We start from the raw sequence: 18312 nt of genomic DNA on the forward strand, positions 1-18312 counted from the left end.
CTCTGTGATATATATGTGATTTGCTTGTAAATGTTGTTATAATGTTTAATCCAGTGTTTATTCTGACTGTTCAAGTACAAAAAAATAAGTCATACCTTGCTGGCATTATTCAAATGATGTATCATTACCAGCTGAGCAACAGAGTGCTTAATGAGTTCTCCAGGTAGAATTCTCAATGATTTAGGTAGAATGAAGGACATAATGATGGCTAAATGCTTCCAAATATCCACATTTTCTGAAGAATCTAGTCATTATATGATTAAAAAGCACCTTCATGCCACATAAAGACCTCCAAACTACAATAAAAAGAAAAATAATTTATTCTGAAAACTAAAGATCAGTTCCTCCAGCATTAGTCATTGATGTAAAAAAAAAATGTTGAAGGTTAGCTAAGGAGCATAGTGTATTTATTTCTTCAGAGGCTGGTACATTAAAGGATTAGGATCAAGTCCAGAATTCCCTGTTTCCACAAATTTCGAGGAATAGTGTGAATTTGCAGTGCTGAGTGTGCTTGCAACACTGTAAGTGATCCCTGGCATAACGGCCATCACTTCAGCAACCTTCTGTTTGAGCTCTTCAATCTCCTGATCTTGTTGGATTATATGTCCTGAAAATCAAAGAAATGCATGATAGCTGATGCTGAACATATGACAGGTTACATATCCACTAATGCACTGGATTTTTAAACAAAGTTTATTGCCTTTATTCATTCTTGTAATAAATTCAAGACCATTGTATTCATTTATTTGTCCTTCGGTAAGAATGGTGAGTAAATTAATAATTAACATGCAAGTTAATTGCTACCGTATTAATTAATTAATTGATAACATGCAAGTTAATTGCTGAAATAGAAGCATTAATTTCAATTTAACATTATATGAGCTATATCTTTGAAAAAACATTGGTGGGGAGCCTGAGGATGACAAGACTGCCTTGAGACCCCGAATCCAATGCCTACTCTCCATTATGACTTATCTCACAGATCCACCTGAGTTTCTTGGGCAGCCAGCTGATCTCTCGTTATGGGAGACACTGGGAGGTTGAAACTCACTGCTCCAGGTAAGAGTAATAGAAACTGACCTTATGTCCCGATTCATCATACCAACTAAGGGTCCCTCCTGAGCTGGTCTCATATGCATGAGCTCGGCCCTTATCCTCCAGCCCTTTGCAATACAGGTCCCCTGTCCAAATGTCTTAAATATTGTAATTATACCCACTGTGGCAGCTGATTCTGAGTATGGACATCCCTCCATAAGAAAAAAGTAGATCTTACGTCCTTTTTAAACTTACTTCTCCCAGCCCACTCACCTTCAGTCTTTGCCCTCTAGTATTAGGCTCTCATGGCCTGGGGTAAGATTCTGAATATTCACTTCATCTATGCCTGCGTGATTTGGTATACCTTTCTAAAATTACCACACTGTCTCCTATGCTCCAGGAAAAAGAGTTCTAACCTATCTAGCCTCTCTTTGTAATTCAAACTCTCTGGTCCTGGTAAAAGCCTCATGAACCTTTTTTTTACATCCTTTCCAGTTTAATGACATCCTTCTCATAGCAAGGTGACCAGCACCACCCAGAGTTAATCAAATGTGGCCTTCTCAACATTTCTATAACTGTATACCCCAGCTCCTGTACTCATTTACCTGACTGATCATGGCATCTGTGTGACATGCTGTCTTTACTACCTCGTCCACCATGATCTGAAGGTGTATGAATACAATGGAGTGAAGGCGGATGGGACACGGTGGAGTGAATATGGAGAGGAAAGGTGAATGTGGATGGATACAGTGGAGAGAAGGCAGTCGATTACGTTGAAGGTGGATGGATATGGCGGCATGAAGGTAGATGGATATGGAAGATTGAAGGTGGATGGATACGGTAGAGTGAAGGCAGATGGATATGTTGAAGGTGGATGGATACAGTGAAGGCAGATGGATACAACAGGTTCCCTCTTGGACCTAGTACAGTGGTTCTCAACTTTTTTCTTTCCACTCACATACCATTTTAAGTAATCCTGAAGCCATCGGTGCTCTGTGATTAGTAAGAGATTCCTTAAAGAGGTATGTGAGTGGAAAGAAAAAGGTTGAGAATCACTGACCTAGTACCTCTCGCCAGGTGACAGGCACTGAGGGCATTTGACAACTTCAGGAGCCCATGGGTCGTAATGGAGAGTAGGCACTGGATTCGGGGACTCAAGGCAGTCTTGTCATCCTCAGGGCCCCCCACCACTGCACAGCATGCAGAAACAACAGGAACAGGTAGTAGCAGTTATGGCAGCAGAGGTGGCTCCTCCACCACTCGTCATCTCTGAAGAACTTTCTTCCCTTTTTCAGTAAAATGGTGTGGAGCATGGTGACTGCTGGCTAGCTTTTCTATATCACACAACAAAGACTTTCACTTTATCTCAGTTCATGTGATATTAATAAATGCATCTAATAATTAATCATAATCTAATCCTTTCCTCTGCATTTCTAGCTTCACCAAAGCCTTTTGTCATTATTGTCCAAGTCAAAGCCCCCTCCATGAGAAAACAACGTGAAGGAGGCAGCAAGCAGCATGGCCCAACCTGAAGCAAACAGGTTTGCTTTTCACTGCTCTCCATAGCAAATGGTGACCTTTAAGAGTCCACTCATGCTCCACTCAGTAAGCTTTACTGCAAACACTTTGCTGCATTCTTCACCGGTTCATATTTGATGACCTCTTAATGGAATTGTTCATGGCAGCAGTGGGTGTGGCTTTGACACCCACCATCTTGAATATCTTTCTTGACGAGGGCCATGGTGAAATGCCTTGAACCATCTTTCAGTTCCTCTTACCTACCATGCGACATGCTTTGCAAGTTGTAATTCACACTCGACATCAGGAGTCTTCAAAGTGGTCAATATTGACCCCTAGGGGTCGATGTGACTACTCAAGGGGTTGATAAATGCCTGGGGGTTGAAAGTGGGTCAATAAATGCCAGGGGGTTTGATTTAATTTTTGCAGTAAAAAGCAGGGGCATATCTACAGAAAATTGCTCCTATGGCAGGTGTGGGCAACTCTCTTGAGAGCTGGCCTTGGTGGGTGACATATTGCATTCGACTTTGGCCTTTTAGTAAGTTGAGTGAGAACAGGAGGATGAGTGAAGGTGGATGGAGTACAGAAGAAAGAAGTGTTTGTTCAATGTTTGTCGGGTCCAAAACGCCGAAGAATGTCGCCGGGGGAGGGGAGGATTCCATGCTTGGGATCGATGAGGGATCAAGGATTTCATGAAGGGGTCAATGGACTAAAAGGTTTGGGGGCCACTGCTCTTAATGAAGAGATCAGAAGCTCCCCCCATTGAGGTAACCGAGGGAGATCATTTGTTATGATCTGATTATAGAAGTACAACCCAATGTAACAGCATTCTTCTGGTTATCGGTGCAAAAACATGTAAACACACATACAAACAAGCAATACATATCCACACTCAGTAAATACAGTAAAATCCCTGTTATCTGGAATTCAAGCAACCAGCAGCCTCAAACAACCAGATTACAACATCGGAGAAAAAAAAGGTACAAAATATGGAAGTTTAAAAATGGTGCGCCTCGCCATTAGTTCACCAATCATGCAACACCCAATCTCAAGCAACCGGAAGATTCAAGTATCCAGCATCTACCAATCCCCATAGGTTTTTTTATTAAACTTTATTTATTTGAAGAATTATTAATAGTAATACAAAATACATTCCATAAAGAAAATTTTATATGAATATATATTAAAAAAATTAAAAAAAACAAAAAAAAATCAAATCCCCACACCACCACCCCACCCCCAACAGCTAGCTCTCTTAAGGAGAGCTAAAAATATATAAACAGAAACTAAAAGTATATAAAAATCAAAATATACATAAATCAAAATATATCTAAATGTATATATTCCAAATTTGGTTACCACTTATTAACAAAAAAAATAATTATCATGCAGATTATTTGTAATTTTTTCCATAACAATACAAGGTTTCAATTCATGCCATCGCATTATATTAATCACTATATTATCTTTCCATGTACTTGCTACACATTTTTGAGCTACAGACAATGCTAAATATATAAAATCAATTTGAAATTTATCCAACCCTAATCCCCCTTAAAGGAATCATATAACCCATTAAAAAAAAGATGGATCTAATGGTAACTTAAAATTATATAATTTTTCCAAAATTAACTTAATTTCATCCCAGAATGGTTGTACATGCACACAAGACCAAACATATGTAAAAAAGTTCCAGTACATACACCACATTGAAAACAAGAATCCATATGATAGGCAATCCCTTCCAAGACTGTACAAACAGACTCCATTCCAGGTTTCAGTTCTACATCTTGAGGCCTACCTTCTCTAGATTCCACCTCCAATTGTTCCCGTGAACTGCTTGTTAAAGGTAAATCTTCCAACGTTGTCAGGCCCTTCCCCGTGCGGCTGTGGGTCTGTATATCCAACGGCGGTATCCCGACCACGTCGGGACACCGCCGCTTGGGCCCCCCCCACAGCCTACACGTGGTCAAGTAATTTACTGACCCTTAAAGCACCACGCATGCCCGGCAAGGCCAGGGACTGCGCAGAGACAGCTTCCGATGCCATTCTGCGCAACACCGGCTCACCCAACGGCCGCTCAGGCTCAAGGGCTCTAATCTCAGCCGGGTCACCCATGCGTCCGACATCGCGAATGCGCGAATCAACTCCGACCGAGCTCATCAACATGCCGTCACCATCTTATGGAGACAAGGTTGGCGCCGGTGTAATACTCAGCCTGGCAGGAGTTCTCTGTGCCTTGGAGGTTCCAAACGACAATTCCGTGGCTTCAGCTGGACAGGTAGGCCTCAATTCTTCAGCACTTTTAATAGGTAATTTCTTCTGTAATTGAGCTTTTTTTTAACATTAGTCGCCATTATGACCCACTAATGTTCCCAAAAATAAAGATACAACTTTTAATCACTTAGATAAACTTTAAAGACGGATGTTTAAAAATCTGGATGAGGAGGGGTGGGATCGCACGTCTGCCCTATATGCCATCTTGCCACGCCAACCCCCCCCAATCCCCATAGGTGCAAGATACCAGGGCTTTCACTGTACATACAGAAAAATAAATATCGTTAAATAAATAGTCAGTAGGCACTTTAATTTGTACCTTGGGATAGACATTGAACGCATAGAATGCATGTTCCCAGCATACTTCCACTTTACCATGACACCAGAGGTGGTGAACAACATTACTGTCACCCAGCCTATGATAGCAATCTGTGAACAGCAGCCTGCCTGTGCAACAGTGGTTACCACTGGTCATTGAGAGTGCACCATAGGCAAAAACTTGGCTGCAGGCTCTCCTGCAGTCACTCTCAGAGATGGTCTATTCAGTAACGTACACTGCAGTCAAACTTACTTCCTTGCATGTTTAGCAAGTGGGAGGGGAGAGGCTAGGTTAAGATACAGGTGTGGTTATATCTGATAGACTCCATCTCCTTTAATCTCATATGACCCATTTTATCCATCATCATCTCCTGTGACGATGGTTTTACTGACAAAGTCCTGGCCTCCATATCAAGGATGTATCCCCAGCTAACTCTTAAGTCTCATTCTTACTTTCACCTCCCTCATGTATTTTACAGAAGCTTAAAACTGAGAATCTGAACACAGCATCTTGGCTCTCACTGAAACATATGGCAGTCAGCCTTTCCTGATGGACCACAGATAACAGGAACAGAAATGTTATTACCTCTGGCCAATCTCTATGCCATAATACTTGCCCCAGTTATGCATCAAAAGGCCAAAGATTTGTTTTCCCATCAGCTCAACCAGCAGTAATAATGACTCAACAACCACAAACACCTCTTACCTTGTGCAATCTCTAGTTGTCTCCTGGCATCACCAAGAGCAGAGAAAAGATCCAGTTTAATCCTGGTTTCTGCACTGAGATTGGTTTCCAAATGTTGAGTTTTGTCCTGCATGGCAGAAAGTGCTGCCATCAACATGTCTGTGTCCTGGTCATTTTCTTTATATCTGCAAAGTTCCTGTAGAAAAATAATAACAACAATTTTATAATCTGCATTTAATAATGAAATAGGCCTATATGATGAAGGTTTTAAAGAGTTCTATTTTTTTTTTGAATCACTGTAATTATTGGCATAGGAAATGATTCTGGAAAAGTATGGGTTTTGAAGCCTGTTCTAATACTTGCATAAATATAGGTATTAATAAATCCTTAAATTCTTTATAAAATTTAAGTGAAAAATCCATTCTCTCCTGGAGATTTATTACTCCATAAAGAAGCAATAGGTTCCCTATTTCTAACTCAGTAAATGGGGCATTATGTTCAGTCTGCTCTTCCAAACATAATCTAGGCAATATTATCTGTGATAAATAATTATTTATTTTATCTTCATCCCTTAAAGATTCCAAACTATATAATTTCAAATAAAAATTCTTAGAAGATTTATTCTTTTTTCTAATTGACTTACCTCTCTCATATATTTCTTTTTAATTTTAGAAGTAAAATTTATAATTTGGCCTCTTAAATATGCTTTTAAGGTATCCCAAATAATAAATTTATTATTTACCTAATTCAAATTTATATTACAAAATAGCCAAACTGCTGATCGAATAAATTCACAAAAATGATTTTCTTTTCAACAACAAAGAATTTAACCTCCATCTATAGAGCAACTGTTCCTTATCAGGCATTTTCATCATTATTAACAAGGGTAAATGATCAGATAAAATCCTTAGTTTATAATCCGCTTTGAGGATCCTAGACTGCAACTGAGCTGAAATCAAAAATAAATCAATTCTAGAGTAAGAATGAAATCTATTTGAATAAAATGAATAATCTTTTTTCTCAGCCTTCAATACCATTATTCCTTCAGTGCTGGTCAAGAAGCTACGAACTCTGGGGCACTATTCCCCACCTCTGCAACTGGATCCTTGACTTACTCATTGGAAAGCCATAGTCAGTACAAATTGGAAACAACATCTCCTCCTCACTAATTATCAACACAGGCACACCCCAAGGATGCGTGCTTAGCCCACTGCTCTACTCATTATACACCCATGACTGTGGCCAGGCACAATTCCAATGCTATCTACAAATTTGCCAATGACATCAGTTGTAGGCAGAATCAGAAATGGCAATGAGAAAGCATACAAGACAGAGATAGATCAGCACAATGAATGGTGTAACACCAACAATCTTGCTCTCAACATTAGTAAAACCAAGGAGATGATTCTGGAATTCAGAAGGAAGTCAGGGGAATACAACCCAGTCCTCATCGAGGGCTCAGTAGTGGAGAGGGTCAAAAACTTCAAATTTCTGGGTGTCAACATCTCAAAGGGTCTGTCTTGAAGTCTCCATGTCGCTAAAATCACAAAGAAGGCTCGTCAGCGGCTATACTTTGTGAGGTGTCTGAGGAGATTCGGCATGTCACTGAAGACTTCTACAGGTGTACCGTGGAGAGCATTCTAGCTGGTTGCATCACTGCCAGGTATGGAGGCACCAACTCTCAGGACAAGAAAAATCTCGAGGTGATTGTTAACTCTGCCTGCATCATCACAGGCATCAGACCACTCCATTGAGGACATCTACATGAGGCGGGGTCTTAAAAAAGCAGCTTCTATCCTAAAAGACTCCCACCACCCAGGCCATGCCCTCTTCACTCTGCTACCATCGGGAAAAAGGTACAGGAGCCTAAAGATGAGCACTCAGCGGCACAAGGTCAGCTTCTTCCCCGCTGCCTTCAGAATTCCTGAATAATCAATGAACCAAAGACACCGCCTTCCTTTTGTGCACTATTATTTTTTATATTTATTATTGTAAGATGGTTGTAATATGAACGTTTACACTATGGTCCTGCGGCAAACACTGCATTTCATGAATTATTCATGACCCTAAATTCTGGTTCTGAAAATAAATTTGTTACAATATGAGCAGCATATTTGTTTTCAGTGTTGGAGCAGGGTTGATGGGCTTGGTGATCTGTTCACTAATTACCTTTATATCATATTAGCTGTTAAGCACTTGATGCTTTTATTTTAATTTTTTTCCTGTTAAAATCTGCTCCAATCAAAGGATCACCTTTTTGTATAAACGAATACAATGAATTTAAAAAATAATTAAGCTTCTTCATAGTGGAATCTCAGGTGCCTTTCTCAGGTGTATTTCGCACTGATGTTGAACATTTAGAAGCTCACTCACAGGAAGAGACTCATTTGATATCCTTGCCCCCTGCAACACAGCAGCTGCCTCTCTGCGTATCTAAAGGTGCTGATTTTTTTTCTGAGCAGCTTATGCCAACTAGCTGTAGAACCTCACCAACCATTATCTTTCTGAGTGTTTCAAATCAGAAAACAATATATCTTTTTTTAAGCGATTCAAAATGGGAGGCATTAAGGTTAATGATTCTGAATGATTCCATCAGTACCAAAGGTGCAAACATTTGGACTACAGCAGCAGTTTAGTAATCTGAATAATTATGAATATAAAATAATTAGTGTGACCAATTTCTATCCTCCTGAATCTAGTTATGCTGATTACATTCTCATTTTATAAAATTTCTAAATGGCAATAACTGTTTGTGAGACAATGTGACTAAGAAGAAACCATTGAAAGAGCAACGTAAAACACATTATGGTGGCCATGTATCATCTGAGCAGCCTTAAAGAATTTTGTATTGTTCAAGAAGTTTACCAAAGACAGTGCCACATCCCACAAACCTTATTCAGCAGATTGTCTAGGTCAGAGGGTTATGGAGAAGTATTGTCCATTTAAACCATGAAAAGTAGAAGAGAGAGACTCTTGCCCAGAAGTAAGACTCAAATTGATACTTTAATGAAAAACATATAATTTTCCTACAAGTTTAAGGTTCACTTCCATTCCAACACATTTCAGGTGTCACACTCTGCTCACACATTCAACTTTGTACTCACTTTGACTTTTTCACTATTTTTCATTACAGAAGCTAGTTAATCTGTTGTCATTGGCACTCAACCAACCCTCACAGCCAACCACACTGCCACCCAGTGCTCATCCAATGTACTGCACCTAGTCAATCAAGGGGTTAGGGTTAGGGTCAGAATCACCCAGTTCTCAGGTACTCAGCTAACCACCACCTCTACTGCTCCCAGTGTTAAACCCTGAATAGGGCCCAAGGGAGCGTGTGCGCGCATGCACACACACACACACACACACACACACACACACACACACACACACACACACACACACACACACACACACACACACACACACAACCAGCACTCAGCCAATCCTGTTACATTCAGCCACACCACAGTGACTGAAATAATGGTTTTACAAAAGCTAATGGACCCGAGTCAACCAGAATTCACTGTGCAAACAATTGCTGATTCTTCAACATCTTGCCAAAATGTTGAGTGAGGAAAAGTGCAGTCAATCATGTAGGGAAGGTGAAGGCTGCTCTGAGGCCATCCAATAGTGAAGATGTGACTTGTCTCCATAAAGCTTTCTTCTAGGATGGCCTGCAATGTTTCAGGCTGTGTCCTCTGGCCATCCCTAGCAGGAACTGCTCCAGATTTTATTTTTCTCTTCCAGATGAGACATTCTGGGAAAGTGCATTTCATCTCTCAGAAGGGCCTTGAACTTTGGCAGGGATTATTTAAGTTTCTCAGTAAAACAAAGATTTGAAATTTCTCTTGAGTCAAGGCTCATAATTCATTTGGCAACAAATCACAGGCGCAGGGGTGTTTTGATTTGAACCATCTGTTTGAACTGAACCAACTTGACCTGATATTGACCACATTCTACAGGTCAATTATCTTGCAGATCCAGCTATTGGTGGACCACTGAAACCAAAATATATCTCAGATCCTTTTGTATCAGTGAAGGTGAAACCTGTTCAACCTGAACTCATGCTTTGAGTATGTTACTAAAACATCACAGTTGTTCACACATTCAGGACACAAACCAATGTGGGGCATTGAAAGAACAGTGACACTGTCAAAGAGCTCTCCACCTTTCCTTCTAATCAATAAAATAACTTTGAAACTCAGTGTGAGATATTTACCCGCACTTCCTGCTCTGCTTTCCTTAGGTGTTCATCTTTCATTTTGAGTTCTGTTTGCAGCTGTTTATACTCTGTGTCCATTTCTTTCATTCTGTTTTTCAAGGTGTCTGTGCAGTCTCCCCTAGAATAATAAACCGTTTGGATAAACACATAGCACCCAGAAGAAACACAGGAGTCCAAAGTAATGAAGAGTCAAATAGGCTGCTTTGTGGGTGCCAGCTGTAGAAACGATATGGGTAGAAAAGAAAGCAGCATACTGGGTAATTTAGCAACATGACCTCGAGATTTTGATACAGCAATGCAGCATGTCAAGCTTGAGACACTGGCCTGCAAACCTCAGCAGGGGCCCAGGACAGGAACCTTGCTCTCAGAAGCTGCAATTTTTGGTACAAGGTAGGCTGGACAGGACAGAACAGACAGAGGGTAGAGAGAAATGCAGCTGGTCAAGGATAAGCTGGGGGCAATGAACATGTAAGTGGCTGAAGAGGTGCCATGAAGACTGGGGCTTTCACGGGGACCAGAGACATGCTGGGCAGAAATCTGGCACTGCTCTGTGAAGACCCAGATGTCCCAGAGTGGCCATCTTATGGTCAATCCTGGGTTATCATTGTTTCACCTTCTTTATAAATGGGCAATGACAGTGCACAGTTTAACAAGGAAATTGTGTCAGGCATGCATCAGTGCCCAAGAGGAAATGATACATTATTCTTTTGTATTGATATGTGACAATGCGGGGAATGATCATTATCATATCTCACTTTGTCAAGGAGTCATAGAATCTTACAAAACAAAAACAGGCCCTGACTCAACATGGTAATGCCAGCCAAACTATCCCCATTTGGCTGCCTTTGGCCCAAATCTTTCCTATCCTTGTACCTGTTTAAAGGTCTTTTAATTTTTTCTTTTGTCCTCATAATGGATTTGTGTTAATGGTAATATTTAGGTTAAGGTTATGCTATATTTCTTATATGTCTTAAGTAATGTAATGGGTTTGGAACAGGATTACTCACATGTTTGCAAAGACATCATTGCACTTAGAGCAAAGTGTCAGTTTGGAGTTGTGGTGTCTAGAAGAACAATACCATAATGGAACTGAAGTGTTTTTAATTAAAACTCAAGACATGTTTAGAGGCATTTTGTGTTTGCACAATATTCTTGGAGTGACATATGTTTAGACCTTCTGCAACCAGAAGCATTTAAGGCCTCTCGAACCAGATAAATGAAACTCAGAGCCATTTGAGTGATATAATTAAGCCTCTTGAAACAGAAGTGAGGTCATCTTTCAGAGTTGTGATGTCTACAAGCCAGAGTTAGAAGATCACATGGTTTACAAGAAACTGGGTTTGGCAACAGTTTAAAGTTCCAAAAACTAATCATGTGTTTTCAAGGAATTAGGACTGGAAACCAAAAGAAACCAGAAGAAGAAGATTGACAGTATTCTCAGGAGAAGGATGAGGTGCTGTTCCATGTGGCTTAAAGTAAGCAAGACCACTTCTGACTGTCTCTTTTTGTTATAAGAGGGCCGCATCATTATGGAAAGAAGCTGCAGAACTCTTAAGCTAAGAGGGAGTGAAAAAAACCAGTATGAGAATTTCAGATGAAATCTCTACCTGAGGAAATAACTCAACAAGATTTGTGAGTTTGAAAAGTCTAAGGATTGAATTAGTATTAACATTTCATTATTGCTTTAAACAACAATTTAAAAGTATTTAATATTTCATAATCACTTCTGAACTACAATTTAAAAGACCTTGAAGTCCAACATGATTTAAAAATACTGGATCTTAAAAACAAACTTTTCAGAATTGAGTTTTGAACAGAAATAGTTTGGACTTTAATATACACACACATTTATACAATTACATTCGTACATAGTGGGGTTTAAGCTTAGAGTTAAGTAAGCTTAGAGTTAAGTAAGTTTAGAGTTAAGTGAGAACTGTTACGTGGTAAATAGTTTAATAAAAATTATTATTTTGAATTTACCACTGTCTGGGGAATCTTCCATTGTTATTCCTGTGTTAGTACTAATGGGGGTCAGTTAGTTTGTAACACCCAGCTTCTACCACTTCCTCTGTCAGCTCGCTCTACATAGCCACCGCCTTCTATGTGAAAAAGATACCCTTCAGGTCCCCTTTAAATCTTTCTCCTCTCACCTTAAATCTATGCCATCTACCCTGGGAGAATAACAATGATTATTTACCTTACCTGCGCCCCTCATGAATCTTTAAAACTCTAGACAAGAAAAACCCTCAACCTCCTTTGCCTCAGGGAGAAGTGTCTCATCCTATCCAGCCTCTGCTTATAATTGATGTTCGTCAATCCTGCTAACATTTTCAGGAATATCTTCTGCCCCTTGGTAGCTTAATGACACCTTTCCAACCACATCCAGTAACATGACGACCTTGCTTCTGTATTCAATGCCCTGACTGATCAAGGCAATTGTTCATGGTGTTAAGTCACCATGATCATCCTTTCATTGATGAGGTGTTGACATGAATAATATGACATAATCTAACGTCTTGGACATAATTTTACAATGCAAAATAACAGCAGAGTTAGCATTTATGCCCTAATAAACATTAAAATACCTGTTGCAAAAAAAAAGGCCAGAAAGCATTATAAATTTAAAGTTTTTGGGACTGAAGTCCATATTTCTGAAGATTTTATGTGAAGCCAAAACCTCAAGACTAATGTGAAGAAGGGACTCCAACGCCTCTACTTTCTAAGGAGTCTGAGGAGATTTGGCTCGTTGTTGAATAATCTATCAAATTTCTATGAGCAGTGGGCAAAGTATACTGATTGGTTGGATCACAGCCTGGTTTAGGAATTTGAATGCCCAGGGATGCAGAAGGCTCTGGAAAATAACAAACATTGCTAAGCCCATTACAAGGTCCAATTTCCCATCCATTGAATAGGAAGACAACATCATAAAGGACATATCATCCTGGTTACAACCCCTTCTTGCTGCTACCTTCAGGTATAAAATACTGAAGCTATAAGTCCAGCACCTCTAGGACCTAGGACAGTTTGTTTCAACAACTATCTGACTCTTGACCTCCCCTTGTTCCACTAATCATTGACTTCTCTGATATCCCAAAAAGAACTGTGTGCAAAGTTGCTTTTTTTGCAATGGGGTAATGACGAATATTGATTTTCTCTCTATTTTTTGTATTTATTGACTCTTTATAACTCATTTAAGTAAACTATTGTAGTTTTTTTTTATCAAGTACCTGTTCAGCTGCAGCAAGTAGGAATTTTGGTGCACATGTGTACAATGTATATTCACCCCATTGCTATCAAATTATGGGTGAAACTATCTTGAAAAGGAATATTTTAAGTTTTTTAAAAAGGCAATTTTTAATGTAAATTTTGTTTTTCCTTTTCTTGGCTACATGTTTTCCCCCTTGCTCGTTGAGAATAAATGAAAATAGATAATAGCTTTAACATCCAAAGTGCTTCACAGGCATTATCCAACAAAAAAGGAGCCAAACCAAAGAAGGAGAAATTTGATTACAAATGTAAGGAGCCTCAAAAAGTATAGAGGTAAAGAACTGGAGATATGTAGGATTACACAGCAGATTATTCTCCCATATTTAGCTTACTATGAATAATGTTAATCTTCTCTCTCATAACACTGGACAATGAAGATTTTGCTTCCTGAACACATTTGGGTATAATTTATGGAATTTGGGCTGCTGACCATAAAAATCACCTTTAAAATGTCCTATCACATATTGTTTATTAGATTTAACCTATTTTTGTGATTTCCTGTCATATTTTAAGTCTACTAGTATATTGCTCACAAAGCAAGCTGTTTTAATCAATCCAAGCAGGCCTGGGCATGCACTCAGTGCAGGAGCTATGCATATGTTGTCTTAGGCCTGGGCATGCTTGGAAGCCATTTAAAGATGCTATTGAGCGTTTTCTTGGTAACTACATCCTGTTGATTGTTTCAAGTCTACAAAACCATGAAACCACACTTGGACTTTTTCCCTGCTGACCTTGGTGCAGTCAGTGACAAACGTGGTGAAAGATTTCAACCAGGACATTGCGACCATGGAAAAGTAGTATCAAGGCAACTAGAATCCATCAATGCTGGCCGACTATTTTTGGACACTGACACGAGAGGCAGTTTCAATTGCTGAGTACAAATGAAAATCAGCAACAAGACATTTTTAGGTCAGTTGAACTAATGCAATATGTCCGCGTCATTGTGTGATTAAACAGTATAAATTCAATGGAAGTTAATTTCATGTTTCCCCAACTTCATATGTGATATAGAAAATCTGAAATTACCTGTGTGTTTCATCGTCTATCATAATCTCCAATTTTTTTTTCAGGAAGCAAACCATTTGAGAAAATTTGTTGTCTAGTGTAATTGATTAAATTGACTATGAGATTTTTTTTATGGGTGCCTTTATTAAGAAATAGTAAACAAAAGTGAAATTGACTTGTACCTTTGGAGTTTTGGGAAGAATAAGTGATTTAAGAAATGACTGATGCCATTCCTAAAACAGCCTCTTCATTGCAAAACAGCATAACAATACCTGTTGGATGTACTAAGTGAGACAGCTCGAGTAAGAACTGAAGCATCATCATTTTTTCTCCTTTTTGTATCCATCAGCTGTTTCTCCAGCAGAACATGACCCTCCAGCTCTGCTCTCAGCTTCTTCTCGAGGTAGGCAATGTTCTGCTTGTCCTTCTGTTTGACTTGCAAAGCACAGTGCATTCTAAAAGGAATGCAAAGCACAGCCATTACATTTCCATTAGGTCATCTGAGAAAAATAAGTGGGAAGTACAGCCCATTTTAATTCTGTGCAGTTCCCATCCTTACCTGGTCTGTAGAAGCTCATTTTCTTGTCGAAGCTGAACAAGTTCAGACCGTACTTCTTGTTTACTATTGGTCAGTATATTAACCTGGTTGCGGAGTTCATGCTCATATTGCCTGGATGCTTGTAGGTCTGCCTTCAGTTTCTTTATATCATTTTCCAGTCTAAGCAAATAGAAAATGTGGTTAGCTTAAGCAGTTACATTCTTACAGTAGTTCATATTCACCTCCCAATACTACAATAACTTTCCAAGCTTTTTTTTCAATGGAATCTGAATTCATCTGGTTTTTTTTTACTGTAGTCTCATGGAATAGTTTGGTAAATGTGGAAACCAAATTTCAACTTGTACGATAGCAAAGAAAATCTAGAAATTTGAACTCATCGATCTGTCAAGCAGCTGGAAGAAGTTAATGACAGGTTTGGAAATAAAGACATATATTTCTGCAGCACTTCACAAAATTTATGCCGCCACCATGTATCTTGCAGCTCAAGAGGTATTTTTGGCATGCAGTCACTGTGGTAATGTAATAATAAAACACTTGCAAACAGCAAACTCCAACAAAGGCCGTCTGGCCCAGAGGAGACTGACTTTGATTAATAACTCCAAAGGCCCAAAATGGTAAAAGCAAAGCGAACAAATGTAAAGTGGGTGCTGGTTTTGTCAATAAAAATTGCAGAAGAAAATGGGATCAATTGCTCACAACAGATTGATCTTCAATGCCTTAAGCTCTTGTCAAATAGAGAGGATGGTCACTGTTTTCTTGACCTTAGAATCGGAAGCATTCTTATCATCCACACCTGTCAATGAGTTTGCCAGCCAGCCACAGAAATGTTGTGAGGCACACAAAAGACACAAACTACTGGACTGTGAATTTAAAAGGTTTGTTGGAGGAAATCAGAATCAGATTCAGAATTTATTGTCTGAAATTTGGTGTTTTACAGCAGCTTCATTGTGCAAATATTCATATTATAATCATCTTACAACATTACTATAAATAAAAAAATTAAAGCAATACTGCATGAAGAGTAAGGCAGTGTCTTTGGTTCATTGATTATTCAGGAATCTGATGGCAGTGGGGAAGAAGCTGGCCTTGTACAATTGAATGGTCATCTTTAGGCTCCTGTATCTTTTTCCCGATGGTAGCAGAGTGAAGAGGGCATGGCCTGAGTGGTGGGGATCCCAGACCATAGAGGCTACTTTTTTAAGACACCGCCTCATGTAGATGGCCTCGATGGAGTGAAGACTGTTGCCTGTGATGTCGCAGGCTGAGTTAACAACCATTTGGAGTGTATTCTTGTTTTGAGAGTTGGTGCCTCCATACCTGGCAGTGATGCAACCAGCCAGAATGCTCTCCACAGTACACCCGTAGAAGTTTACAAGAGTCTTCAGTGACATGCCGAATCTCCTCAGATACCTCACAAAGTATAGCCGCTGGCAAGCCTTCTTTGTGATTGGAAGCCCCAGGACAGATCCTTTGAGATGTTGGCACCCAAGAATTTGAAGTTCTGGACCCTTTCCACTACTGAGCCCACAATGAGGACTGGGTCATGTTCCCCTGACTTCCTTCTGATGTCCACAATCCTCTCCTTGATTTTGCTGATGTTGAGAGCAAGGATGTTGGTGTTACACCACTCAGTCTATCTTTGTCCTGTACGCTTTCTCATTGCTGTTTATAATTCTGCTGACAACTGTGGTGTCATTGGCAAAGTTGTAAATGGCATTGGAATTATGCTTGGCCACACAGACATGGGTGTCTAACGAGTAGAGCAGTGGGCTAAACGTGCATCATTTGGGGGCACCTGTATAGGTAATCAGTAAGGAAGTGACATTGTTTCCAATTCGTACTGACTGGACTTCTGATGAGAAAGTCAACGATCCAATTGCAGAGTGAGATATAGAGACCAAGAGTTTGTAACTTCTTAACCAGCATTGAGGGAATAATTGTATCGAAAGCCGAGTGGTAGTCGATGAGGAGCAGCTATATATATGAAATGTTGTTTTTGATGTAATCCAGAGCTGAGTGGAGAGCCAGTGATATTGCATCTGCTGTGCAGCGATTGTGACGATAGGTGAATTGCAGCGGGTCCAGATCTCTGCTTAGGTACATGTTAATTCTGGCCATGACCAACCTCCCAGAGCATTTCATCACAGAAGATGTTAGTGCTACTAGGCAGTAGTCATTGAGGCAGCTCACTCTGCTCTTCCTGGGTACCGGGATGAACCAGGTGGGAATCTCTAACGGCAGCAATGAGTGTTGAAATGTTCGTGAACACTCTGGCTAGTTGGTTGCTGCAGATTTTCAGTATCATGACAGGTGTGCCGTCAAGGTCTGACGCCTTGCAAGGGTTCACCCTCTTGAATGATATTCTGACATCGCCCTCAATGACAGATATCACAGGGTCCTCAGCCTTTTCAGGGATTCTAGTAGGCACCATTTGGTTCTTCTCAAAGCAGGCATAGAAGGTGTTCATCTCATTGGGCAATGAAGCATCAAAGCCAATTATAATGTTCTCCCTTGCTCTGTAGCCTGTAATGGCCTGTACTCCCTGCCATAGCTGGTGTGTATCTGTCTCTGTCTCTAGCTTCCTCCAAAATTGCCACTTTGCTTCAGAGATGGCCAACTGAGCAGGTTGAGCAGCATCAGTGGGAGAAAAAGAATGGTTGGCATTTCAGGTCAGAACCCTTCATCAAAATCATGCCTTTTCTCCCACTGATACCGAAAAGGTTTAAACATAGATTCCGTGGTAGCCATTTAGGGAGGGATTACTGCACTCTCCTTTCTCTGATGAGAAATATAGTAGAGGCTCACTCTTTTGTCAAAATAGTTCAAAGACGAGGAACAATCCAGTACATTACAGGTCAGTGACATTAAATCAGTGGAAGGGAAGATTCTTAGAGACAGGAAAAGCCCATATGTATTAGGGACAGTTAGCATATCTTTGTGCGGTGGAAGGTCACAACTTACAAACTTGATTGCATTTTTTTTGAGGAGGTGAAAAAGATGATTGATGAGGATAAGGCAGTTGATGTGGTCTAAATCGACTATAGTAAAGCATTCATCAAGGTCCTTCATGGTAAGCTGATCCAGAAAATCAAGTTATATGAGATCCATGGAGACTTGGTAGATTGGATTCAGAATTGGTTTGGCCATAGAAGACAGTGGTTAGTGGTGGAGGGAGTTATTATAACTGAAGGGCTGCGATGTGTGGTGTTCCGCAGAGATAAGTGCTGGGTCATCTGTTGTTTGTGATACCTGCAAATGATATGGACCAAAATGTATGTGGGCTGATTAATAAGTTTGCTGATGACACAAAAATTGTCAGAGCTGTGGATAGTGAGATAAGTTATCAAAGGATAAAACAGGATATAAATCAGTTGGAAATGAAGGCCGAGAAATGACAGGTGAAATTTAATCCAGACAAGTGCGAGG

The 18312-nt window shown here is 39.9% G+C and overlaps 1 protein-coding gene across 1 annotated transcript in view; it reads right to left on the reverse strand.

Annotated features, from left to right (window-relative positions):
* Positions 1-390: 390 nt before the first annotated feature.
* Positions 391-18312, reverse strand: part of LOC138737352 (macoilin-like) — a 77532-nt gene continuing 59610 nt past the window's right edge. The window contains exons 8-12 of the mRNA XM_069888103.1: positions 14887-15045; positions 14600-14782; positions 10053-10173; positions 5855-6029; positions 391-607 (exon numbers count right to left, since the gene is read on the reverse strand). Of these exons, the coding sequence (XP_069744204.1) occupies positions 408-607; positions 5855-6029; positions 10053-10173; positions 14600-14782; positions 14887-15045 (838 nt within the window). The 3' untranslated portion in view covers positions 391-407. The remainder of the gene's footprint in view (positions 608-5854; positions 6030-10052; positions 10174-14599; positions 14783-14886; positions 15046-18312) is intronic.

The sequence above is a fragment of the Narcine bancroftii genome, chromosome 6 (assembly GCF_036971445.1).
Source record: "Narcine bancroftii isolate sNarBan1 chromosome 6, sNarBan1.hap1, whole genome shotgun sequence".
NCBI classification, from domain to species: domain Eukaryota; kingdom Metazoa; phylum Chordata; class Chondrichthyes; order Torpediniformes; family Narcinidae; genus Narcine; species Narcine bancroftii.